The sequence below is a fragment of the Halichondria panicea genome, chromosome 1 (assembly GCF_963675165.1).
Source record: "Halichondria panicea chromosome 1, odHalPani1.1, whole genome shotgun sequence".
Lineage (NCBI taxonomy): Eukaryota > Metazoa > Porifera > Demospongiae > Suberitida > Halichondriidae > Halichondria > Halichondria panicea.
This window is the reverse complement of record NC_087377.1, coordinates 17,214,404-17,240,047: the sequence shown is the minus strand read 5'-3', so window position 1 is coordinate 17,240,047 and position 25,644 is coordinate 17,214,404. Positions and strand designations below refer to the sequence as shown.

Below are 25,644 nucleotides of genomic sequence, written 5' to 3'. Positions count from 1 at the left end.
ATTATTTATGTCAACAGCCGAGGGTAGCACTTCAGTGCTCTAGTTCTAATTGTAGAAGATTAACTGATTGATTTGTCTTCTGTACTATTGTTTGATTTTTCCACCCCTCATCTTTTCCAGCCCCCAGTTATGCGGCCATTTTTCAGCCCGGCCAAGTGTTGAGGAGACAAGAAGAGGCACTGAGAATGGAGGTAGAGGTACAGAGTACATTAGCTGGAAAATGCATTTGTGTTTATACTTTGTAGAGTCCCTTAAAGTCATTCAAGGTCAGCTATAGTGTGTCCTATTTGAAGGTGTGCAATGTACAATTATGTACGACCCCCCCCCCACACACACACACACACCTTTAGGCCTACTATATATGCTGCTAAGAAAGAGAGGGGCCTCACGTAAACTGACCACTCAGTGTGACTATGACCATGTGACTCTTTAACCCCTCAGTTCCCGAGCCCCACCCCTCACTGTCTGACTCGGAAGAGGAGATACACTTTGGATTCTGGGAGAAGGCGTCCACCCTACCCGAGGACAAGACCCCAACCAAGGACCTGAACTTGTTATGAGACTGTTAAATATTATTTTGTCTGTTTTTGTACTATTTTCTGGCAATGTAATTATGTATGTACCACTTCATGTCATCATAATAACTATAATTATATGCGATAAAATTCTGTTGCAACTTAATTGTCTCAACATGATAAAAAGAATATCAATATCGTTATAAACTCATCGCACAATTAAAGAGAAACAATTAACAAAATAACTAATTAGCACTTATAGAGAAGAAATCAACAGTTGGAATATAATTAATATATGCACTTGTCTGTCCTCCGGCTACAATGACCTCTCCACTAGGAAGTACTGAGCATGTGCAGTTGTATCGTGCAGTAGGCAGGTCTCCCACTTTCACCCACCTCCTGGTGTCAGGCTGGTAGAGGTGGATCGATGATCTTGGGTTGCGTCTGTCGTCCCGTCCACCAACGGCTAATAGTGACCTCCCAATACTGAGAGGAGCTGAATACACGAGTGGTACTTCCGGTAAGGTCTGCCAGAGAGTGGGTGTGTCCAGGTTGGAAAGGGCCTTTGCAATGAGTTCATTGAGGTCGACGTGGTGCACTGTCTTGATTGAACTCCAAGTGTGATCCATCCCTCCCATTAGGTAGAGGGTGTTTCCCATGAGAGTCGATTTCAGCATTGATCGTGGGCTAGGTAGTGACTGAGCAATGTACCATCTTCTTGATGCCACGTCCAACACCTCCACAGAGGAGGTACGTACTTTATCATCATCCCCACCAGCTACAATGATGTGGTTGTTGAAGGAGACAGCTGTTGAGGAATCACGAGCAATGTTCATTGGTGGGTACGGGTGAGTCCATTCCCCTGCTTCAAAAACTGCAAGTTGATTGGTGCGTTTGTTGTTTCTTAGATCAAGTCCTCCCACCAGCACTAGTCGATTAGCGAGTGATGTCATAGCGAAGTACATGGCAGTGTACTCTGGTAGTTTGGTCCATTGATCTTGCTCGAGCTTCATCACTGTACACCTGTCACGATCATTGACTGCCTCACCTCCACCAACATACACCGTGTCACCGATAACAACACTCTGTGCCATGGCACCCATCTTGATTGGCATGTCTTTTCCTCTTCTCCATTTCAGAGTGAGTGGAGGTCTCAACTCTCTGGGAGGGGGACCCTGAATAATGAATGAGTGTAATTAGGATAGTGTCTACTAACAAGCGAGTGTTACTTGTAGCAATAATTGCATGCACACTAAATCACTTTCTCTAATTAGCTTAAGAGGCCACGCCCACCAGTCTAATAGAATGTACAGTACGATTATAAGAGATCAAAGCTTCTACTATAGCTCTGCAATAATATAATGGTGCATTTTGTCTCACCAGTCTCAGCTGTTGAATGATGGCGTCTCTCCTGACCAGCTCAGCATCTTTGTGCCCAATTTGTTCCCTGTGTGCCTGTACAGGGGAACGTTGGTGGAAATCAAACACAGACATGAATAACATTAGAGAAAATTCTACAACAGAACGAGAACAAACAACAATTTCTGCTAAAGGAAGTACATAATTATAGGCACACTCAAACGGATGTGTAGTTACGGCTTAACACATGAGACAGCATCCATGCATGTTAAGGTACAATACTATTGTTGCTGTGGGAATCTCATTATCACACTACATGTACGCACCTTCTTGACTGGTTGAGTGTCCTTTGACTCCCTCTTTGTTGCCTCCACTGGGTCCGAGTCTCTTGTATCTAAAAGAGAGATTATAGGAAATCAAGTTGGCCAAATACTCACCTTTAGTGTCCTTCATTTGAGTGAAGGTTGTCGTGCTCGTTCTTGTGTCTTTAGACATCTCCTCAACACCTTCTAGTTTGAGTTTGTTCAGATCCCTGTACGTGACATGTACATACTTGTAATTATTATAATAATACGAATATTATATTCATGTAATTTAAATTATATACCGTATAGTGTGAAATTTTCGAGGATTTCGTGGGTTAGAATTCTACACGAAAATTAAATATTGTTCTTTAATTAGAATTACCTGCTATCATGCAAATATTTAAAGGCGTGGCTTCCGGTAAGCAGTCATTCCGCGAACATTGCACAACGAAATGGCTTTTAGAGGCCAATCCACGAAATATAAGTGCCTCGAAAATTTCGCGCTATACGGTATATAGGGCCCATGCTTGTTACGGTATAATTATTATAATTATGCCAGGAGTACGGGTATAATTATAGTGCCTCTTCAAGAACTTACTGTTCCAGCAGAAATGTCTCCACCTCATCCGTACTTCCACAGGTGAGAACTTTGACCCCCATCGCACTGAGAGCTGCCTGTACAGTAGGGGACACTGGGTAGATACACTTGGCAACAGCTACAGTGACGAGAAAGTGGAGCTCCAAGCAGCCTTGTTTGATTGAACAGAGTTGTAGCGCTGCTCTTTGTAGACCAAGGGCTTCAGCAATTCTTCGTGTCAGCCTTCTTACATACTCCAGTGTGGTTACTCGCGATCGCTCAGTGAGCTTGAGAACAAACACTTTAGCCGTTTTGATACGAGATTTTGAAGAGAAAGCTTCGGCCGGAACTTCAAACACATTTCGCTTACAGAACTGATCAAGTGCAGAGCAATACTCACGCAGTTGTGTTTGGTCGTCTGGTGATCCCAGCAGCTCGATGAGGTACTGCACTATCTCATAGTTGAAGAAGGAGATGTAATCACGTAGAGTCATGAAGACCTGGGCCAAATTTTTGGCATTTTTGATTTCTTGCTTATCTTGTGGATCAAGCACTTTGACTCCAATCCCGTTGTTGAAAGCGTCGAGGCTGAGAACAAAATCTTTAATCTTATCCAATGGGATACGTTTTTCAAATGACTCTTGTATAATTAGAGTAAAAGCAGTGAACCTAATCATCATTTTCGTTGTATCCGCTATGAGCCGATCCTCCATTTCAATTCTATCATCCTCATCAAGGCTAGAGGTGTCAAGGTACGGGAAACTGAAGGACGTCGGAGCCTCTGGTGGAGGTTGCTGGTGTGTGGGTGGAGAGAGTTGCGGCTGTTCAACACGGCTGGTCGCAGTCTTGTGACGCTCGTAACTATCGTGTAGCTTCTTGACAACATCGTCAGTAGAAGGGCCAGCGATGGCAGCAATAAAGCCGTGGAATACACTGGGATTGAGCTTAATTCGATGGATGATAGTATCCAGAATCTTTCGAGATTTATCCGAGTCCATAACTCCATTCAGTCTAGAGTACTCGAGAACTTCATCTGGTATGTAGCCATTGGAGAAGAGGCTATCAGCGTATGCAGCAGGTTGAGCTTTGAATGTGGACACCAATGCTTCAAAGTTATCTTGGAAGGACAGATACTCTGGAGAATGGTCGGGGGTTGCTTGAGTGGCCATTGACAGTTAGCCTGTGAGTGGACCAGGGCATTTCATACAATTGTACAATGGCATATGGTGCACATCAATTTTAGCATGTACAATCTAAAATATTACTCAGTGAAGTTAAACTGAGACTAGACTATTGCAACTTTGAGATGGGCTATAGAATGAGATATGAATCACGCACTCACCTTGGTGGCTACTCACTCCTTAACCTTATACACTTATAGGCCGGCCCTAGCTAGCTCTATATAAAGTCATGTGATTAGATAGGAAGTGTGAAGGACCAACAAAACCACTGATAATCTCCCTATTATCTGCTGTATTATCAGCACATCTCTACCGAGATACTCCCCCTTTTCTGCAATAACAATGCTGAATCAGCAAATCACGTTTGAAGCGTGGCCAAAATCTATTGCCTGGATCTTGGAGGCTTTGTCCAGTGTCATTGTGGGCCACAGTGACATAGCCAGGACCATGGAGAGAGACCATTGCTGAGGAGGTGGGAATGGCAAGTTCCTGGCCAATCAGATGATCCTACATGACGAAGCTGCTCGTAAAGATGCAAGTCTGATGACAAACTCAGGATGATGAGTGAGTGATAGTGTTGTTATTTAATAGCCTGATAGGATATACCTACTGCCAACATTTTCATGTACACTGTTCCTATAGGACGCATTTAATTTTGTTTGGATGGTCCGGAAAGCTGTTTGAAACTTTTAAATAGTATGTTGAAGAGTGCGCCAGTAGACTACCATCATGTAGCAAGCTCTGACAAGGGCTCTAATGACACGAGTATTTGACCTTATAGCCAGGGGTCGTGTTATGGTGAAGTTGCTTGAGACTATTATAGCCATTGCCTTGGCTACATGTGCAGTGTTTGAAGACGTGCTTGTGTGTGTACAGTTATTATTGTTTGGCCATAATTCGTAGTAAGTACTGTTCACGTGTTTTCTCCCTACTAGACCTGAGGATTTGTACCGACCAGGTGAGGTGGACTTTGACCCCAATGAGGAGAGCTTACTAGCGGAGCTCCACCTAGCAACCAGCGGTAGCAACGCACCCGGAGTGGATCAGATCATTATAGACAATGAGAAACTAATGCTGGAGAAGTGAGTGATAGCATGTCAGACAACTACACACATTGTAGGTCTCTTTCTGAGAGCTTTGTTGACTTGTGTAGTCATCTTGTGTTGCAAACCTCTGATTTTATCGTATTTAATAGCATCTTTAATAGTGCTGCAATAATTATAGTGTGCTTAGATCAATAATAGTATTTATTTCAGGCCCAAATTGTACTTGAAAATAACCAGCTAAGCTATAACCTTCATAGTATGTGTTTGGACCTGTGCCACCACCTACTGTTTCATTATAATATTAGTGCAATAAAGTACGTGTCTATGATGTTATGCTAACACTCCCTTCTCACCTCTAGTCTGGTTTTATTTTATTGCTCCCGTTACTTGCTGCTTAGCCAGATCATATATACTATTGTATAACACTCCTCTGGTTTCTATAGATCTTTATTATTTATGTCAACAGCCGAGGGTAGCACTTCAGTGCTCTAGTTCTAATTGTAGATTGACTGATTGATTTGTCTTCTGTACTATTGTTTGATTTTTCCACCCCTCATCTTTTCCGGCCCCCAGTTATGCGGCCATTTTTCAGCCCGGCCAAGTGTTGAGGAGACAAGAAGAGGCACTGAGAATGGAGGTAGAGGTACAGAGTACATTAGCTGGAAATTGCATTTGTGTCATACTTTGTAGAGTCCCTTAAAGTCATTCAAGGTCAGCTATAGTGTGTCCTATTTGAAGGTGTGCAATGTACAATCATGTACGACCCCCCCCCCCACACACACACATCTTTAGGCCTACTATGCTGCTAAAAAAGAGAGGGGCCTCACGTAAACTGGCCACTCAGTGTGACTATGACCATGTGACTGTTTAACCCCTCAGTTCCCGAGCCCTACCCCTCACTGGTCTGACTCGGAAGAGGAGATAGACTTTGTATTCTGGGAGAAGGCGTCCACCCTACCCTCGGACAAGACCCCAACCAAGGACTTGAACTTGTTATGAGACTGTTAAATATTATTTTGTCTGTTTTTGTACTATTTTCTGGCAATGTAATTATGTATGTACCACTTCATGTCATCATAATAACTATAATTATATGCAATAAAATTTTGTTGCAACTCAACACGATAAAAAATATCAATATCGTTATAAACTCTTCGCACAATTACAATTAACAAAATAACTAATTAGCACTCCACAGTTTGAATATTGGTAAAGTGCTGAGCTTGCAATAAACTTTTTGTGCACTAATAATTATAATGGCAGTTTATGCTAAACTAAAAGCTTACGATCATGCATAGACAACAATGAACAATCAATAAAAGGTATAAGCATGGTCTAAACATAATTATACATGAATTTTTATCTATCAATGTTCTTCCAGTGATTTCTCAGTCCAAGTTCTTGCCACACATCGACACTGCGGTGACAAAATCAGAGCATGAATAGTGATTTTCAAAATCTAATGGATTGGAAGCAATAATATGGACATTGATCTTTAATATTGCCGAGTCTCTAATATAAACTCAGCTTAGTTATGGAGATACTACCCCGCAAAGATGGCTAGTGGAAATCAACATATCGGCCAACTTCCAATATACAGCTGAAGCAATAAAATACCATCATATACTACTACTGTGACCACCATTCATTTACAATAGATGCAATTCATATGTCAGTTCTTACCCCACAAAAAAAAAGCTAAGTGTTGTAAAATCTTCAAATTTTGTGTGCTACCAGAGTGAACATGACTTCTAGCTAGTAATAATGTTTCATTTTGTACCTAGCCATACCTCAAGACAAATTTTAGGGCTATTTATACATTTACTTACCTAGTATCCTCTCATTTGTTTCTTTTCAAAAGCTTCTCTTGACCTCAAAACCAGTAAAATCACACCTCAAGGTTTCTATTGGTTGCAACGCGCACGGTCCCAGAGGCCTCACGTTGCAAGTATAAGCTCACGTGATCCCGTTTCCAATCCCTTCCTCTACTATCTATGATAAAAACAATGCAATAAGTTTGTGCTATTATTTTTCTGATGATTTCCTAGAATTGTGTTCCGAGCTTTCACCTTTGACCCTCAGCGAGTCCCCAACCAACTTGCCATGGTGACTATGGGACGGACTTTGACCTGGGCTTGATACTGATTTCATCTCTGTCGGGTTGTCATAGTGACTGTAGTCTGGAAACTCGGTAATAGTTTTAGAGAACTTGACTTTCGGAGCCGATCTCCTAGCGTCTCTACAGTGCGTGGGCGTGTGTGGGTGGGGGTAATTTATAAAGAACAGAAATAATGCTACAACTAAAGTGACTGCTACAGTGTACACACACGATTGGTAATACACAGTGACACTAGCAAGTGTATGCAATCGCCGAGTGGTCTCCCAGTAAAGTGTAGGGATAACTCACTCTGTGTGTCTCTGGCTCCTGGAGGACCTCTCACTCTTGCTATCAGCCTGGGCACAGAAATCAAACAATGTAGGTGGCTATACTAAAGTCTATACTGTTGGCTACATTGAAACCTGTCTATACCCTACAAGTACATGCAGCCTCTATAATACAGCCAGGTTAATGGACCCCAAAGTCTCCATAGCATGTGTCCCACTATAATACAGCCAGGTTAATGAGCCCCCAAACCTCTGCCTGGTGCATGGCCACTACCAAACAGGTATGATACAGTGCGTACGTAACTCTACTGTATTGCACACAAGCTACACACATGTACAGTGTCTCTCACCTCATCTGACTTGCTGTAGAGGCGCTGTATGATAGGAGTGAGGGGGGAGAAGGTTCGGGTCATACCACCACCACGTTTACGAGCCTCTCCATTAGCATTCATACGCTGAGCTACTGACGTCATCTGCTTCCTGTGTGTCGTGGGAGGGTGTGTGTGTGTGTGGGGGGGGGGGTGCAGTCATAGTGTGTGTGTGTGTGTGTGTGTGTGTGGGGGGGGGGTGCAGTCATAGTGTGTGTATAGGTACCTAGTTATAATTCAAGCACGGACATGTTACAGTAGTTGAACATCTTTCAGCAGCCATAACTTTAGTACCGTGACCCCAATTTCAAAAATTTGATGATTTTCAGAAAGAAATGATGTATTTCAATCCAGATGTGGCCATAATTCAACTTTGAACCATGGGCTATTATTACATGGTATCGTGCTAAATCTGTCATCTCCCAAATATCTGGTACCATTTGAAAGGTCTTTTTTTCTAAGCTTTCTGGGAGAATCATAAAATTGGATCCATGGAATTCAAGTTATGGCGACTGAACGAGTCCACTAACCAATTGATTAAACGGGGGACATGTACATGTAGTACATACCTGCACATTAATTTATACTATTCACTCACTCTAACACTTCTTGGGGGGTGGCTGTTCGATAGTCAATGGTATTATAGTCCTCCCCTTTATCTGCCGCCTCATGACCTCTGTCCTTTGACTCTTGCGACCTCTTCTTAGCGGCAGGATCCGGGGGTACAGGGGGACGATTGGAGGATCGTTGAGGGGTAGTGGGTGGTTCAGGGGGCGCCTTCCGCACAGGCACTTGACCCCTGCTGGGGGGAGGGGGTTGATAATTCACTTTTCGCATCATTTGATAGGATATAAAGAGAGCTGCTACAGAAAACGACAATTACCATATATGCTTGATCAGGAGCCGCGGCTACTAAATGTTTCATTTTGCTGGAAGAGGAGGCTACAATTCAAGAGAGGACACGTACTGTTCAAGAGCGGCGTTTATTAGCTCCAAAATATTTAGTTTGTCATTAAATTGTTGTTTATAAACTTGAACTCTGCTATGAGAAAGTCTTTGTGAAGCACTAACAAGCTGCTACTCATAGCTACGTACATGTAGCTAGCTGCTATATAGTAATAATTTTTTTGGCTGCCACGTGCAGAAATGCTAGAGCCAAAGTTCACTGAGGCTACTATTTGAGAGCGGCTACTAAATGTTCATTTTGCCAGCAAGGGAGGCTACTATTTGAGTGCGTCCTTTATACCAGAGCGGCCTCTGATCGAGCATATACGGTAATACAAGAGTGCTTTTGTTTGATAAAATTGGGTCAAACGGACCACGGATAATTACTAACTTTGGGCACAAAATAATTTCTGACATACACCCACGGTTATATATACGAACACAAGGAAATAATTACGTGTGTAGAATAATCATTACAGAGTGATTGCACTTACTTCTTATTGGCTGATGGTGAAGTAGCCCCTCCCCCTCCAGTGGGCGGAGTGTCCTGATTCATGTGCAGTATCGATGCCCATGAGGTCGACGTGATGTTCCCTCATCTTAGTCAGTCTCTCCTCGTGACTAGTCAGCAGTTTAGTAATGGCAGATTCATGCTCTTTCTCTAGACTGGAGAATGCATCTCGTAACTGTCCATTCTCCTTCTGTACACTGAGGGGGTGGGTGGGTGTGGCAAGGGGGAGGGGCTTATTACAGTAACAGTGCAGACAATTGAGTGGTGTAGTTAGGTTATCAACAATTAAATATCTAATACCGTATAGCGGGTAATTTTCGTGGGGCAAAATATTCGTGGTTTTCGTGGTTGAACACTATAGCTGGATCACGAATATTTTACCCACAAATGAAGCGACCTTGACTACCTTTACCTGCAGTGAAAGCAGCAACTACGAACATACTATCCACAAAGTGACTAAATATTGCTCAACCACGAAAATTACCGGCTATACGGTAGACACTAGCAGTAGCAATTCTCCCAGTGACACACTCTCATACAGACTTGCACACACACCACCATACACACACACTACACAATCCTTAATTAAAGACCCTCCACTTACATAGCGAGCTGCTCGGCCATGTGTGTCAGTTCTCCGGAGAGTGCCCAACAAGTCTCGTACATCATGAGATAGAGGACACAGATATTCTGACCCATAGCATCAGCCCAATCCACCGGCTTCTGGTTCTCCCTGTCCGTGTGGACCATGCTGTAGCCAAAGTCCATGAGCAGCTGTGTGTGGGTGGTGTGTGTGTGTGTGTGTGTGTGGTGTGTGTGGGCATAGATTGAAAAGGAAGGGGACTGAAAACGAAAATGTTTGCGTGAAACACTCCGCGTTATAGGGTGTGGTTAAAACTACAAAGGATTAAATTTATAGTCAGCATGCTCATTACCTGTCTTGCTGCCATACAATGTGTTGTACATAGAAATGGTGAAATTGATCACTTTTAATGTTGATTATTCTAAAAAGTAAAGAGAATCTAGCTCAAAAGGTAGACTAAGCAACGCAGCCACTATCACTAAACAAATAAATGCTATACAAGAAGGAATAGCTCTTACTATGAAGTCGTGGGAGGTCAAGGCCCGTGGTGTCTCTAAAAGTATACTAAAGCAGTTTGAAGGGCTATACTGCAAACGTTTATGAACAGTACAGCTTATCCATAGCATGAAACCATCCTATATAGCACTTAGATACATAATAACCAAGTCAAGCAATGTCCTTTGCTGTTTCGGTTTCACAGCAGGGAAAGAGAAAAGTTGACATGGAGTATTTCAAGCTAAACTCAACAAAAAGTAAAAACAAAGTAAAGACAAGGGACTTAGAGCTTGTCAGTGGTGTAAACTTACTTCTCTAGAATACCTCCCAGCTCCTGAGTGATTGCTAGTGGATAGGATAGCTAGAAACAGTTGAAATACAACCAGAGTACGGTAAATATTCGCTAGCGCGAAATCATAACGCGGAGTGTTTCACCAGTTTACACAGGGCGGCCTGGTCATTTCCAATCCCCTTCCTTTTCAATCTATGGTGTGGGGTAGGGGAGTGATACAGCTAGACTTAGAAACTAAATATCTAAAAATCAACAATATGACAGCATTATTTTCAGTTATCGTTGCTACAGTAGCTAATGCGATACACACATTTTAGATAGCACTTATTACACTAACAGCATACATCCGCCCACCCCTATAACGCAGCGTGATGCATGAGAGTCTCTCCCCTAGTGTCCCTCACTTGGAAGGGGATCTTAGCCTCCTCCACTAGCCATTGGAGACACTCCACTGAACCACCTAGTGGAGGGGGCAATGGTAGTCAATTATTAGGAGACTGAACGCAAATTGCAAAATAATATTCTCAATTTTCAAACACATTAATTTTATGATAGCGGGTTATTTTCAAGGCATTAATTTTTCACAGATTTCACAGATTTCCCAAACTAAACATTTCGAGATTTTCGACGATATACAGAAATGTTGGTGTCAAACGGACAACCAGTAACTGCCTATTAGTAAGTGTGTTCCCTGTACCTGTATAGCGAGCATGGCGGGTGTGGTGAATGAGTCATCTGGTATCTGCAGTGCGGAGGAGGGCAGTCCACTCTCCACTAGGAACTGTATGATGGGCAGGCGGCCATGGAGGGCAGTTTTGTGGGCCAGACTGAAGTGGTGCTCGTTACTACCGTACGTGTCCACCTCGTGACTGCTCAACATGCGATACTATGTGGGGGGTAGGGCCATTTCCAGTCCAACAAAACACGAGAAAATAGTGAAATCCTCGAGCTCTTTGAGAGGACAGGCATCCAGTTTAGCCCTCATACCTGCAGTGGGAAAACAAGAGTCTCAATTAAAGTGGATTAATCAATACATGTATAGGTACAGTGTAGGCAGGCCTTCATACTTGTGTACTAAGCAAAGCAATTAGTGAAGGAGCTTGTACATTAATTAAAGAGCCCTAACAGATATTTAACGCATGGAACCATTGTCTAGTGTAGCGTCTTCAGACGCCCATAACTTGTTACAATGATCTAATTTCAACCACTTTTGGAAAGCTATATAAAAGGAGCACTGTTTAATAAAGAGCCCTAAACTGAGCTACTACAATTAAGACAACTATCATCACCTGACAGCAACTCCCTGGCGGTGTAGAGGGAGCGAAATGGTTCCTCTGATGGATCTCTCTTACTCTCCTCCATCTTGAGTTGAGTGACAGTCGTCCAATCGGCTGCTAGATGGTCCGCTATCCACTCCCAGAGGTCACTGTGAAGGTCACTCTCCATAACTTAGGTCAAATGAACACGACTGTCTATAATTAAGATGTGACTGATTAGTGGGCTCACTCTCGAGTAGTAGTTCTCTCCACGTCTCCTCAATCTGACGGGCGCTCAGGTTGTCTTGGTGAAGTTTTTCCTCACCCACACCCTCTGGTAATGGTAGCTCGTATGTAGGTACCTCAATGTCCACCACTGAAAGCCTGCACACGAGGATCACATGATCAATACTATACATACGGACATTGAACAAACGCACACACAACATAGAATGTTTAGGGTAGGTGTGATTGTGCTATATTGAAGGAGCTGCTTTCACCTGTCTTTTCTCAAGGCCTTGTCCAAAACTCTCTCCAGGAGCCCAGAATTACGGTGTGCATATTAATTAAAGACAACTTGCTGTCCATGTGTTCAGTCCTGTTATTAGATTTGAAGGTGTCTCAGTAATATTGAAACAAGCATTGACCTTTGAACTCCAGTTGATTGTGTGGGTGTTGAACTCCAGTTGATTGTGTGGGTGTTGCTAAGTACGTGTATATACTGCGCATGCTCAGTTTAACTTTTCACAGACTACCACAACAATGTATGAAAAAAACAGCATCAATAAAAAGCTCACACATTATAATTACAGAGACACAAACAACATCAAAGTAAAGATCAGTTCATTATTTATCAGTTTCAGTTTCGGTCAGTATTGTCTACAATGAATCTACAAATGTCTGTAGCAGTGTCTCCTCTTCTCAGTCCTACGGTAATTTCCACCAAGGCCCTGAAGGTAGCTCTGGAAGGATTTACTCTTTGCCACATTCTCAATGCATGAGCCACTCCAGCTTGATTGCCATAACGACTTGTAACATCAGTTACATCACCGAGGTCGGCTGGGGTGAGGTTGAGTTGATCCAGCAGGTTAGGAGTTGTGGATTGATTCACTGCATAAAGAAATAAAGAAATCAATAAAATGACAATTTACAATTTTCGTGATAGTCTTATTAAAAATGACACACAGGCGAATAAAAAAAATGCACACTGAAAACAGTTACCTATAATTTTTGTGGTAGTTTATATCAATCACTAAAAATGGCGAATAAAAAAAATGCACAAACAGTTACCTGTGATGCTATCAGCCAAATTGATGAGATCCACAGTGGGCCTTTTGAGAGCATCTGACAGGAGACTCCATGTTACATGTTGTGTACTCAGGAGCTTGGCCAACATTTCACGCAAGCACGATACATTATTTCCATGATGCTCGCTATCGATATATTGGTGAGAACAGGATAAGTTAGACCTAGAGCCAATCCCAGATTGAACCAGTGAGGGCTGGCACTTTCATGTAGTTTCTCGTAAACATGTTGTAGATCATTAATATTCAAAGCCTGTACAAAAACAACAATCACCAAGGTTTCATTTGGTGGGGGTACCCCCTCGGAAATACATTCTAGAAGAAACTCAATGGGAATACAATTGAGGGGTTTCTGGTGAATAATATTCTTAACAGGGCAGATATAGTAATGAATTCCTGGGGGTCGAACCCTCTAGATATATCCCTTTCCTTGCCATTCGTGAAATCTGGAACAGGAGCGTCTTTAGGTCGATCAATTAGTGTGGATCCGGCCTCACCACGCCTCCAAGTCATTCTATTAGTCTAGATCCGGCTAGCAATTCTAGCTGGGACTCCCAGTTCTAGCTCCTTTTGTTTAGCGTGTCAGAGACTGGGAGAAGATGATTGGCACTCCCTGGCTCCTTTGGATGTACAGCTGTCCAGATCCCTAGAACATACCCTCCATTCTGACGAGTTATCAGTGCATAGGGTGCTTACTAGATTCTTGCCAGCCAGTACAGTTCAAGCTACACACAGCACCGCTCAACTATTCTCTACCCCATTATCTAGCTAAATCTGGTCCAACTAGACAGCAGACACAGCTAGTTAATTCAGTAAAGCCAGGGGTAGCCCTACTTCTACGGTTGTTCAGTACCCACGGTAACAATTCCTCTGGGCTGGGCTAACTAGTTGAGCCACGCCTCCCAATTCTCAAGGCTAGGTACATGTCTCTGTCTAGCTGCTTCTTCAGCTTCTTGCTCAGTTTTGTGGCTTAGAGAAAGGCCAGCTACTCAGGGGGAAGAGTCCAGATGAAAGTCTGGCAGCCAGGTGACGTCCAAACGGTCAGTTATTCTTTCCACCAACTTTTTAATCTAGTCTAGTCCTGCTTGCACTGCTACTACTACTGCTGCCTACTGCTGCTACTCTTCCTAGCTAGTCAAAGGTTTCTTTTTTTTTTTTTTTTTTTTTTATAACTACATATGCACAAAGAGACATCAAAGCTTACATCAAAGGACACAGATTTTTAGCCTACTTGACTGATAAGGCGGTTACCTAGACTACAGTTTGTTTGTCAGGGAGGAGCTCACATACAACTTCATCTAATTCATCATAACGATTCCTTACCCATTGTTGTAATTTCTACAACAGATTGCCAAGGAAAGAGATATACATGTCATCAACACCCTAATATCATGCACGTGCACCATTAGCCTCAATCCCAGGCCGCTCTTCCTCGACTGTTTGCGCATGCGCCACATAATCCCCAGAAATTGGGGACTCCGGATATTATCGTATAATGCTCAGTAAAACAATGACGTCACAACAAACAAAAGTGGATTGAAGAAAGTGGAGATTGTGAAGGCTTCTAGCTCCTGTGATAGCATTCTGATAGCTATACCCTTAGCCTGCTATGTTAACAAAGAACTCACAGCCTGCAACAGTGTGGATGACAATCGTCTGAATGGAGGGAAGGCTGACAATAGCCTAAATGGACAGGCCATGCCCATCTGACATTAACCTTGGTGAAAGTCTACATGTAGACTCTATCAGAAGAAATAGCTGCTGTAACCAAACGTGTACAGCTCTGTCTCTAGCTAGCTAGCTATATAGCTCTGTGTATGTAGTATTCTTTGTGTGTATTATGTTATTCAGGATATTTTTCGGGTAATATTTCAGAAACATTACGGGGAAATTATCCAATTATTTTGCGCATGCGCAAACAGTCAGTAGCAGGCCTCCTTTTTGAGGCCTTGTGAAGGAGGCTAGTGCACCATTTGCTCCCCTTGCCAAAATGTCAGGAGGATAAGTAGATACAAGATTTAGAGTACTGCCTACCTTGTGCACGTTCAGCAGGTGAGGAAATTTCTCCGCGATTAGAATGATGTCACTCTCAGCGATTTCTTGATCTAGTTGTTGGTCCCTCACTCCAGTCTTCTTACACACATCTTCCGTTACTGTAACAGAGGACAATTCACCTCAAGAAAAATATTGGGCCAAAAAGTAAAAGTATTCTTTATAAGCGACATAAAAAACCAACCATTGGAGATATTATAAACTGTTAAGTCTGAGTTGGTGCTACAATTACATCAACTACACAGGCACTGAATTATACACGAGGATTAACATGATCAGGCACAGGACAAATTAATGATCATAACCTGTCGACCAAACGGCACTTTCTTACTGGTATGTTGATGTTGAATGATGGCGTCTCTCCTGACCAGCTCAGCATCTTTGTGCTCAATCCGTTCCCTGTATGCCTGTACAGGGGAACGTTGGTGGAAATCTTTGAATTAAAACACTGACGTTAATATCGAAATTCTACAACAGGACGAGAACTGAAGAAACAATTTTTACTAAAGGAAGTACATAATTATAAGCACACTCAAACGGATGTGTAGTTACGGCTTAACACATGAGACAGCATCCATGCATGTTAAGGTACAATATTGCTGTGGGAATCTCATTCACACACTACATGTACGCACCTTCTTGACTGGTTGAGTGTCCTTTGACTCCCTCTTTGTTGCCTCCACTGTGTCCGAGCCACTTGTCAGGTCAACATCTGCAATCAAGTTATTATCTGGTTGAGTGTCCTCCCGAGGTTGTATCTGTAGAGACTTCACTAGATGGTCAATTTCTCTGGGTTGAACTTCAAACTGTTCTTGTTGAGGAGTGATCACTTCTTCTAGTCCACAAACTTGCTTAGCTTGAAGCCGATCGATAGATGCTTGTGAATGAGTGTCTTTCTCAGATACTTGATGTTTTACTTGAGTGTCCTTGGACTCCCTCTTTGCTGCCTCCACTGTGTCAGAGTCACTTGTCAGTGAAGCATCTAAAGTAAAAGTTAAATCTTCAATAAGGAACTTTTTCTGAACAAAATTTCGAAATCGTACAAGATACAATTGACTCACAAATTATTTGCGGTATTATTATAATGTAAAACACATTAATTATTTAATTAACTCACAGATGTCCCTGGCAGATGGTCTCCTCCTCATGTCTTCTTGCAAGCAACTGTCGATAAGCTTCCTCAACCTGTGTGTGTGAGGTATCTGGGCAACATGGAATGATCGATCTTCCACAGATTTGATCGTCTTCAGCTTGCAAACAATCTGTACCATAATCACCCCAAGGGAAAAAACATCGATGCTATTATCGTAATTCTCCTTGCCCAATCGAATAGCCTCGAGAGGTAGATACCCCATACGGTGACCAATGGCTGTGAGGGTGTGGCTAAACTTGGAGGGATCGTATAGCCGTGACATGCCAAAGTCGGATATCTTTGCGACAGGCACTGGTCGTGTAAGCTTCAGCAAGACGTTATCACCACAGAGGTCACGGTGGATAATCTTCTTGCTGTGAATGTAGGCCAGACCACAAGCCATGTCTTTGGAGAGGCTAATTTCCCATTTGCTAGTGAGATACTCTTCATCAAGGCTAGAGAAATAGGATCTCAGATATTGCAATCCATCAGCTCAACAACGAGGATTGTACCACCTGATTTGGGATGCTTGGCAGTCGACAAATACAGAACAACGTTTGGGTGCTGGAGTGACTGGAGATACTCACACTCACGATCAAATGCTTTGCTGGCTTCTTCACTTTTTCCTGTAGGGAAACCTGTCTGCATTTCTACAGCCTCGTAAATTAGAAGTGTGACTGCACAAATCTCGCCCTTGTAGCTACCTTTGAAGACTAGTAGCTCGTACCTTTGAAGACTAGTAGCTCGTCTAGGAAAACAGTCAAATCATCGTTGATCTTCTGGTGATTTTCGTCAAAAAAACATTGTGTGTGTGTGTGTGTGTGTGTGTGTGTGTGTTTATGAGAGGGACCCGGGTGAATATTATAGTAGCTAGCTAATAAACTAAGCATCATGTATGAGATATGCATTCCTGTGCTGAACTAGTGCTTACCCTCTGACTTCACATCAGTAGGATTGCTTGCATCAGTAGACTGTAGATGATCTTTCTCGATGGTATTAGCTATGTGAACGTGGCCCACAATGGGACTGGACAAAGCTTTGACAACATCTTCCCAGCGTCTCTCTTCACCCTTCAGCCATTCTTTCAAACCCTCACGATAGCAGTCATCAGGATTGTTGCTCCAATCTTTCCCAATTCTGTCAATGATATCCGAGGGTATTTTAAGAACTAGCAAGAAGTTTCTCCACTTGATTCGAGCATCAAACGCAGCTATGTGTATAGATCTCCTAGATCTGCTATTGTGAGATAGTCAGACATCTTCTCTGTAGAGTGTGGAATAAGATAAGCAATGATATGAAGGTACATGTAATTATGTATAAATATTTGGTGTGTGCAAATTATATCATCAAAACCATGTACCATAGATCTATATGCAGAAAATAAAACAGTGCTGTCTGCACTTACTGATAATAATCCAGAGCTACAGTATCTTCACAGCTTGATATCAGGCACGATACAGAAATACAGGACAACAGCTAGCTCAGCTACAACGAGACCCTCCCTCTTTCTCTGCAGGAATAAACAATAGCTGTCACGTGCGATAACATTGCTAAACCACGTGGCTGGTCTTTCACTGCACTAGCTAGAGAGAAGAAGAAATTATGCTGTCAATTTTGAAGCTCTGAGCAAGTGGTCAAACTATTTGTCTGTATTGGTGGAGGCTGAAGACATGAGTCCATGGACAGGGACTACTGAGGAACCTTCATCAAGAACATTAACAAGGTACAGTTATTCATAAATATTAAATTACAAAGCGAGAGGTCATTTCTTTTTGGAGGTTTAGAAAAATTCCTGGTATTGAATATTTAGAGGGTCGCATCTAATTGGAGGTTACTCTACTATCCTCGATTATAGGATGCTTAAAATTATATTGTTTCTAGCGGCCTGGAATCGAGGCTGTGGTTTGACCTCTATTTAGGACGCGACATAAAAATATAATTGTCACACGCAGCAGTCGCTACTTTTAGAGGTCAGAATATTACCTAAGATCGAGGGTGTCGCATATTTGGAGGGTGGCCTTAAATTGAACAAGTACGGTACTTGTGTATAATGTGTAGTTGGTTATAATGTGGGCCCTAACTTTGGTCTTGTGCATGATACCCAGGTATGTACCCACACAGAGTTCACACCAAGTAACATAAAAGCAAACACTTAAAAACTTTTTTAATACAGAGATACTACACGTAGGAACAGAGCCGACCGACGTGGAGACGGTTACTATCGCTACTGAAGAGGTGGTACCCAGTTCACAGTTTGAGATAGAGATAAGTCAGAGTGATGATGGGGAGAGTGTGGAGCAGCTACAGGCCAGTGACTTGGGCCCTAACTTTGGCCTTGTGCATGATACCCAGGTAATACACACACACACACTTCACACCAAGTAACATATAAAAACTAGCACTTAAAAACGCTTTTTTAAAGGTATCCGGCTTCTAAGACGTTTCGTTTTCGTATTATTTTCCCTTTCTTATTACATGGTTAGAATTTGCATGATGGTAACTACCTCCCAAATAACGAACACACACACACACACACACACACACACACTTGTTGTTCCTGCCCACTCACACAGGAGGTCCACACGCTAACTAGCGATGATGGTTTGCCCTCTGACATGACCTCTGAGGATGGCTCCACCCTCAACGCTATATGCCACGCCCTCATCCAAATGCAGCATGGTGGACAGACCACCCCCTTTCAGAGTCTGGCCAAAAATTAATGGTGAATAAAGAAGGCCAAATTTATCAGTGTGACGATTGCTTTTTTGCCAAATCCAGAAGTTATAGTCCTCGATAAGTTATCCAAGTGCTTGTACATACTAATTACATGTAGAACCATGAGTATTATTGCTAATGTTTGAGGTTTCTTGGAAGTGGTGTTGAGTTTTTACTATGTTGTTGTGTGTGTTCAGGTCCTCTGTATGTGATGATCCCACCATCCAGTAGTGCTGAGATACTGCATGCAATGGGTTGACCTATAGCACCCAAGATGAGCGGGATATCAACTATGGATTATCACACGGCCGACCCCATCGTTCAAATGCAGTTGTGAGTACACAGTTCATGTGATTGCCTACCTCTGCATAACATGTATGACAGTATGTGTTAGGGAAAGCATCATTCTTGCTACATATCGTATTACTAGAATATTTTGCTGTTGGTGAAAAACCTTTACCAATCAGCAACAAAGTTGATCCTTTGCGATTGTGCTAACTATTGCGTTCTGGCAATAATCGTGTGTATTTATAGTCATACTTTAGGTTTTGCGATTTTATTGTTGCGAATTGATCAACCCTCGCAAAATGTGCATATGCTTGCAAAACATTCTAGTAATACGGTAACTGTGAGGAGTGTTGTTATTATGGTGGTTGGTTTGCAGGTCTGGGGATATGGCCGCCAACAGGGAAGCTCAGAGGAAGGCTACACACAATGAAGGTGCTGCAAATTCAATACTGAAAGTTATAATGTACAACAGATGTACATGTACTTATGTGGTCATAATCAAATAGAAGCATTTCCCACAAAATACAGTTAACGAAGCTTTAATATCAAATCTGCCACTTCTAAAACTAATAACATATTTGTGTGGAGGCTATCCATCCATGCTGTAAACGTCTTAGTGTGTGTGTCTGTTCATGTGTGTACTAAAGTACTATTGAAAGCCATCGAAATATCTACTAACTTGGTTTTTTTTAAGCCTAAATTTCCTAATATTATTGCTAAGCATGCATTATTGTAGAGCACAGTGTTATGTTAGTTACTACTAGTAGCATAGAATCCAGCAGAGGCCATCGTATATAACACATGTAGTTAGTTGTACATAAAATTAATAATTTATGCTATTTTTTAATAGCTAAGCATGTTTTTTTGTTATCTCCACGTTCATGTCTCACCCTCACGTCATGTTTCCTTGACTGCAGTATGTGTACAGCAAGGGAACGGTACTGGACAAGACAGTCTGGCACCTTCGCAAGCACAACCTATGCACTTGTCAGCTTCGTCACAATTCTCTCCCCTCTTACAATCATCGCTGCCGACTGGAGCCTCTAATCCAAACACACCACTCTTAAGCTCACTCGTACAAACTCTATCCTCCATTGCGAGCACGACCACTTCTCCGTCCACTCCTGTACCGAAATCCTCCATGCTGTCACAAGCCAACAACAATGGCGGGGGTGGTGGTGGTGGTGGTCTCTCTGCCGCGGCTGCTGCTAGTCTGCTCAACACTCTGATTCTGGCTCAGAATGTGCTCACAAGCAACTCAAGTGCTGGTAGCCCCGGGCAAGATTCAATGTCTATGGAAACGGTGGACCAATCCTCTCAACAGTAGTGTACAGTATATTATAATTGTGGACTGTTTATACTGTTCTAGTTTTAACGTGTGTTTTTTAGTAATCTCTCCTTCACTTACTATAGCTACATTGTCAGTATTATTATGTATACATAGTTTTTATACATGATATTTGTGTGGAGCTCTTTGAGAAAAATATTGTAGCAAAGCCCATTTATATGTAACCACGCCCATTATAATTATGTGCAGCCTAGCCTCCATCTCAAGCACTTCCTAGAAAGTTGGCCTGGTAATCGACTGCTTGTGCATGAGCTAACCATTAGCTGGCATTGAGAAGAACCTTCATCAAGAACAAGGTACGTGTGTATAATGTGTAGTTATGCAGTGCAATGAGTTGACTGTGTACTATTGAATGTACAGTACAAAGAATGGGAACCTAGCATGCTTACTAGTCTGTATGTACATGCACTTGTATACAAGGTATGCTTCAATGTATGCAGTTTAGGTGTGTACAGGGAAACGTGTGTCAATTGAGAACACTAGCTCACAATATTTGTACATGACATTGTACAGTACGTGTACCAGACCCTTCATCACACTACCAGTTTGAATGTGTCCATGTGTTGTTTATCCTGGCTACAGGACACTGCCGAGGGTAGCACTTCAGTGCTCTAGTTCTAATTGTAGATTGACTGATCGATTTGTCTTCTGTACTATTGTTTGATTTTTCCGGCCCCCAGTTATGCGGCCATTTTTCAGCCCGGCCAAGTGTTGAGGAGACAAGAAGAGGCACTGAGAATGGAGGTAGAGGTACAGAGTACATTAGCTGGAAAATGCATTTGTGTCATACTTTGTAGAGTTCCTTAAAGTCATTCAAGGTCAGCTATAGTGTGTCCTATTTGAGGTGTGCAATGTACAATCATGTACGACCCCCCCCCCCCACACACACACACACACCTTTAGGCGTACTATGCTGCTAAGAAGGCCACTCAGTGTGACTATGACCGTGTGACTCTTTAACCCCTCAGTTCCATTAGGATAACTGGGGGCCGGAAAAGATAAGCCTACTATGCTGCTAAGAAAGAGAGGGGCCTCACGTAAACTGGCCACTCAGTGTGACTATGATCATGTGACTCTTTAACCCCTCAGTTCCCGAGCCCCACCCCTCACTGTCTGACTCGGAAGAGGAGATAGACTTTGTATTCTGGGAGAAGGCGTCCACCCTACCCTCGGACAAGACCCCAACCAAGGACTTGAACTTGTTATGAGACTGTTAAATATTATTTTGTCTGTTTTTGTACTATTTTCTGGCAATGTAATTATGTATGTACCACTTCATGTCATCATAATAACTATAATTATATGCGATAAAATTCTGTTGCAACTTAATTTTCTCTTACCTGCTTATAACGTGCAAATATTTAAGGCATGGCTTCCGGTAAGCAGTCATTCCGCGAACATTGTGCAACGAAAAGAGGCCTATCCACAAAATAATTATAAATGCTTTAAAAATTTCGCGCTATACGGTAATTAGCACTTATAGAGAAGAAATCAATAGAAATAAACGAAATATGCGAACTTAATTAGAAAACTTTTTTCAAAAAGATTGTTAACAATGCACAACATATTACAATGACTAATTAATCGCTTATACAAAAGAAATCAACTGTTTGAACAAAATTACCAACTGTATATCCTCCTAGTTTTGTCTGTCCTCCGGCTACAATGACCTCTCCACTAGGAAGTACTGAGCATGTGCTGCGATATCGTGCAGTAGGCAGGTCTCCCACTTTCACCCACCTCCTGGTGTCAGGCTGGTAGAGGTGGATCGATGAACTTGGGTTGCCTCTGTCGCCCCGTCCACCAACGGCTAATAGTGACCTCCCAATACTGAGAGGAGCTGACCACACGAGTGGTACTTCCTGTAAGGTCTGCCAGAGAGTGGGTGTGTCCTGGTGGGAAAGGGCTTTTGCGATTAGTTCATCGAGGTCGACGTGGTACACTGTCTTGGTTGGCATCCCAGTGTAATCGTAACCTCCCATTAGGTAGAGGGTGTTTCCTATGAGAGTCGATTTCAGTACTGATCGTGGGTTAGGTAGTGACTGAGCAATGTACCATCTTCTTGATGCCACGTCCAACACCTCCACAGAGGAGGTGCTTTCTTTATCATCACGCCCACCAGCTACAATGATGTGGTTGTTGAAGGAGACAGCTGTTGAGGAATAACGAGCAATGTTCATTGGTGGGTACGGGTGAGTCCATTCCCCTGACTCAAACACTGCAAGCTGATTGGTGCGTTTGTTGTTTCTTACATCAATTCCTCCCACCAGCACTAGTCGATTAGCGAGTGATGTCATAGCGAAGTACTTGGCAGTGTACTTTGGTAGTTTGGTCCATTGATCTTGCTCGAGCTTCATCACTGTACACGCGTCACGATCATTGCCTGCAAACCCTCCACCAACATACACCGTGTCACCGATAACAACACTCTGTACCGTGGCACCCATCTTGATTGGCATGTCATTTCCTCTTCTCCATTTCAGAGTGAGTGAAGGTCTCAACTCTCTGGGAGGGGGACCCTGAATAATGAATGAGTGTAATTAGGATAGTGTCTACTAACAAGCAAGTGTTACTTGTAGCAATAATTGCATGCACACTAAATCACTTTCTTTAATTAGCTTAAGAGGCCACGCCCACCAGTCTAATAGAATGTACAGTACGATTATAAGAGATCAAAGCTTCTACTATAGCTCTGCAATAATATAATGGTGCATTTTGTCTCACCTGTCTCTGCTGTTGAATGATGGCGTCTCTCCTGACCAGCTCAGCATCTTTGTGCATAATCTGTTCACTGTGAGCCTGTACAGGGGAACGTTGGTGGAAATCTTTGAATTAAAACACAGACGTGAATATCATTAGTGGAAATTCTACAACAGAACGAGACAATTTCCGCTAAAGGAAGTACATAATTATAGGCACACTCAAACGGATGTGTAGTTACGGCTTAGCATGATTTATACAATAGCATCAATTGTTGAGGTATAATACTATTGTTGGAATCTCATCGACACACTTAGCTACGAGTACGCAAACAAATATCATTATTGTAGTATAATACTAGCGTATAAGAGTGTGTGCATTTGGTGACTACTATAATACCTGTAAGAGAGTGGCCCTCTCAACTAGAGCAGCCTCTCTCTGGGAAATGAGATCAGTGATCCTTGACTCTTGTTCACTGAGTTGTCTGTCCTTGTCAGCAATCACACCATCTTTGGTGGCACAGACACTATTCAATATCTGTATAAAGTGAAAAAAAGGTTATCAACATGCTAGCTCGTTGAACAAAATAGCTTATAATAAACAAAATAAACTGGTTCTGCTGACCTGTTGCTGTCTAGCAAGCTGAGTATCTTTGTCCGCTACTTCCTCATCTTTTTGTGCCAGAAGTGCATCTTTTTCATCTAGTTGATCGTCTTTTTGTGCCAGTAGTGCAACACTCTGTTCAAGTTGCTCATCTTTCCTCTCCAGTATCCTGTCCTTCTGGATCACCTCTCTCTGAGAACAGAGTACAGCATGCAGTGTCAGACCCTTGCACCCACTAGCTCACTGGACTGGACTCACCTGTAGAGCCTCTATCCTCTTCTCCTTTGCCCTGATGGTCCTGGCAGTCTTCACTCGTGCAATGTCCAGCTGGAGCAGTCCTCCGTCCATCTCCCTCCCCACCTCCTCCAGAGACGAGAGGAGCTCAGCGGTGGTTGGTCTTCTCTCTGGGGTGTTAGCCAGACACTCCCTCACCAAACCAAACAGAGGGTGCTCACGTCCACCCGCCAGACTCCTCTCAAGGAGAGCCGTGTAGGTGCCTCGACGCTCAAACTCTGAGCGAGCCAGGAGGTGGTCTGGGTTGTTGGGGTCACTGTACGTGGGGGCAAGGAGATCTCCTGGAAACACCTAGTCCAATGACACGAGTGGAAGAACATGTGAATACTGACTGTCATGATTGTTTTTATGTATGTCTGTATGTATGGAGAAAACGAGTGCAAGTATTTTCACAATCATACATACAAATGCATTTGCTGAAGGTCAAACAATATTAAAGGGGAATCTCCCCAACACATACAACCACAATACTTATAAGGTAATTCGAATGGTCACCAGGAATCTAACCTATGAATATCATTAACTACACACATACTTGTGTGAGTGAAAACAATTGTAGCACTCCGAAAGAGAAGACGTCCAGACTGGGTCCGTACACACTGTGACCTCTGTCAGAGAGGGCCTCAGGCGGCATGTACACCAGTGTCCCAGGAAACCTCGTCAGAGTCCTGGCCAGTCGACCAGGCTCCAGATTCACGATACGAGAGTTACCAAAGTCTGTGATCTTGGCTCTCAGAGATGCCGTCAGCAGGACGTTCCTGGCAGTGAGATCACGATGGACCACGGACTCACGATGCAGGTGGAGCAGCCCTCGAGCCACACAGACCAGAATGTACTGGGTGACAGAGAGGGGGATGTTGGGGGTGGACTCCAGGAGATCGTCCAGACTTGAGTCCAGCCTCTCCATGACCAGGAGGGGCAGTCGAGAGCCAGTCACGAAACACAGCCCAATGAACTGGGTGATGTTGGGGTGACGGATGCGAGCCATGAGTCGACACTCTCTGCGGTAGTTCCCAGCTAGGTTGGCCACTCCACCACGCTCGTCTGTCTCCAGGAGAACCTCGTGGATCTTCTTGGCTGCATACACCTCACCATTGATCATCACCTGTGCATGGAGGCAGTCACACTTGAATAGCTAGCAGATACACTAGAGACAGTGCCCAGAAACAGAGCATGCAGTGACTGACCTCTTGAACAGAGCCATAGGAGCCAGTTCCTAGAACTCTCTCCTCTCCAAAGTGCTCCACATTCTCCAGCACAAACTCCCTCAAGTCAGCATCATCTCGCAAAGAAAACATTGGTAGTTAAGTTGACTCAGCTAGCTAGCTACAAGATGTACAAGATACACCCTTTTTCCTATTCCAATGTCCAATCACATGCAATAACAGCT

General features: G+C 43.0%; 4 protein-coding genes and 2 long non-coding RNA genes across 15 annotated transcripts in view; 2 read left to right on the top strand and 4 right to left on the bottom strand.

The window, feature by feature from the left end:
• LOC135352305 (uncharacterized) overlaps positions 1-4,241 on the bottom strand; it is a 66,467-nt gene extending 62,226 nt beyond the window's left edge. Inside the window, exons 1-3 of the mRNA XM_064551463.1 lie at positions 4,099-4,241; positions 2,778-3,936; positions 2,312-2,406 (exon numbers count right to left, since the gene is read on the bottom strand). Coding sequence (XP_064407533.1) covers positions 2,312-2,406; positions 2,778-3,925 — 1,243 coding nt within the window. The 5' untranslated portion in view covers positions 3,926-3,936; positions 4,099-4,241. The remainder of the gene's footprint in view (positions 1-2,311; positions 2,407-2,777; positions 3,937-4,098) is intronic.
• On the bottom strand, positions 678-25,623 carry LOC135352315 (uncharacterized). 2 transcript variants are annotated; one of them, XM_064551480.1, is made up of 7 exons: positions 25,442-25,623; positions 24,790-25,359; positions 24,219-24,545; positions 23,982-24,152; positions 23,757-23,894; positions 1,896-1,970; positions 678-1,690 (listed from the first exon to the last, which is right to left on the bottom strand). In XM_064551480.1, exons 1-7 carry the CDS (start codon positions 25,550-25,552, stop codon positions 761-763), a joined length of 2,322 nt encoding a protein of 773 aa, XP_064407550.1. In that variant the 5' UTR covers positions 25,553-25,623; the 3' UTR covers positions 678-760. The 2 variants fall into 2 exon arrangements, with proteins under 2 accessions (XP_064407550.1, XP_064407549.1); XM_064551479.1 differs by lacking the exons at positions 678-1,690; positions 1,896-1,970 and adding exons at positions 22,149-23,176; positions 23,382-23,456.
• LOC135352353 (uncharacterized) lies at positions 4,273-6,103 on the top strand. 2 transcript variants are annotated; one of them, XR_010399756.1, is made up of 4 exons: positions 4,278-4,501; positions 4,873-5,019; positions 5,557-5,626; positions 5,776-6,103. It is a non-coding gene; the product is annotated as an uncharacterized LOC135352353 (long non-coding RNA). The 2 variants fall into 2 exon arrangements; XR_010399755.1 differs by having other exon boundaries at positions 4,273-5,019.
• LOC135352336 (uncharacterized) lies at positions 6,058-12,453 on the bottom strand. Of its 7 annotated transcripts, none has more exons than XM_064551517.1 (13): positions 12,319-12,453; positions 12,069-12,202; positions 11,852-11,988; positions 11,260-11,549; positions 10,917-11,022; positions 9,797-9,966; positions 9,176-9,389; positions 8,335-8,538; positions 7,719-7,848; positions 7,391-7,437; positions 7,053-7,222; positions 6,813-6,975; positions 6,058-6,400 (listed from the first exon to the last, which is right to left on the bottom strand). In XM_064551517.1, exons 7-12 carry the CDS (start codon positions 9,235-9,237, stop codon positions 6,872-6,874), a joined length of 717 nt encoding a protein of 238 aa, XP_064407587.1. In that variant the 5' UTR covers positions 9,238-9,389; positions 9,797-9,966; positions 10,917-11,022; positions 11,260-11,549; positions 11,852-11,988; positions 12,069-12,202; positions 12,319-12,453; the 3' UTR covers positions 6,058-6,400; positions 6,813-6,871. The 7 variants fall into 7 exon arrangements, with proteins under 7 accessions (XP_064407587.1, XP_064407594.1, XP_064407590.1 ...); XM_064551524.1 differs by having other exon boundaries at positions 8,335-8,535; XM_064551520.1 differs by having other exon boundaries at positions 12,069-12,194; positions 12,319-12,447.
• Positions 12,571-17,215, bottom strand: LOC135352330 (serine/threonine-protein kinase TAO3-like). The gene is made up of 6 exons (XM_064551508.1): positions 16,292-17,215; positions 15,810-16,156; positions 15,506-15,581; positions 15,157-15,275; positions 13,109-13,375; positions 12,571-12,928 (listed from the first exon to the last, which is right to left on the bottom strand). The coding sequence occupies exons 1-5, from the start codon at positions 16,707-16,709 to the stop codon at positions 13,196-13,198; spliced, it is 1,140 nt and encodes a 379-aa protein (XP_064407578.1). The 5' UTR covers positions 16,710-17,215; the 3' UTR covers positions 12,571-12,928; positions 13,109-13,195.
• On the top strand, positions 17,869-21,958 carry LOC135352350 (uncharacterized). 2 transcript variants are annotated; one of them, XR_010399752.1, is made up of 4 exons: positions 17,869-18,029; positions 18,480-20,953; positions 21,240-21,407; positions 21,561-21,958. It is a non-coding gene; the product is annotated as an uncharacterized LOC135352350 (long non-coding RNA). The 2 variants fall into 2 exon arrangements; XR_010399751.1 differs by having other exon boundaries at positions 18,480-21,407.
• Positions 25,624-25,644: the final 21 nt, after the last annotated feature.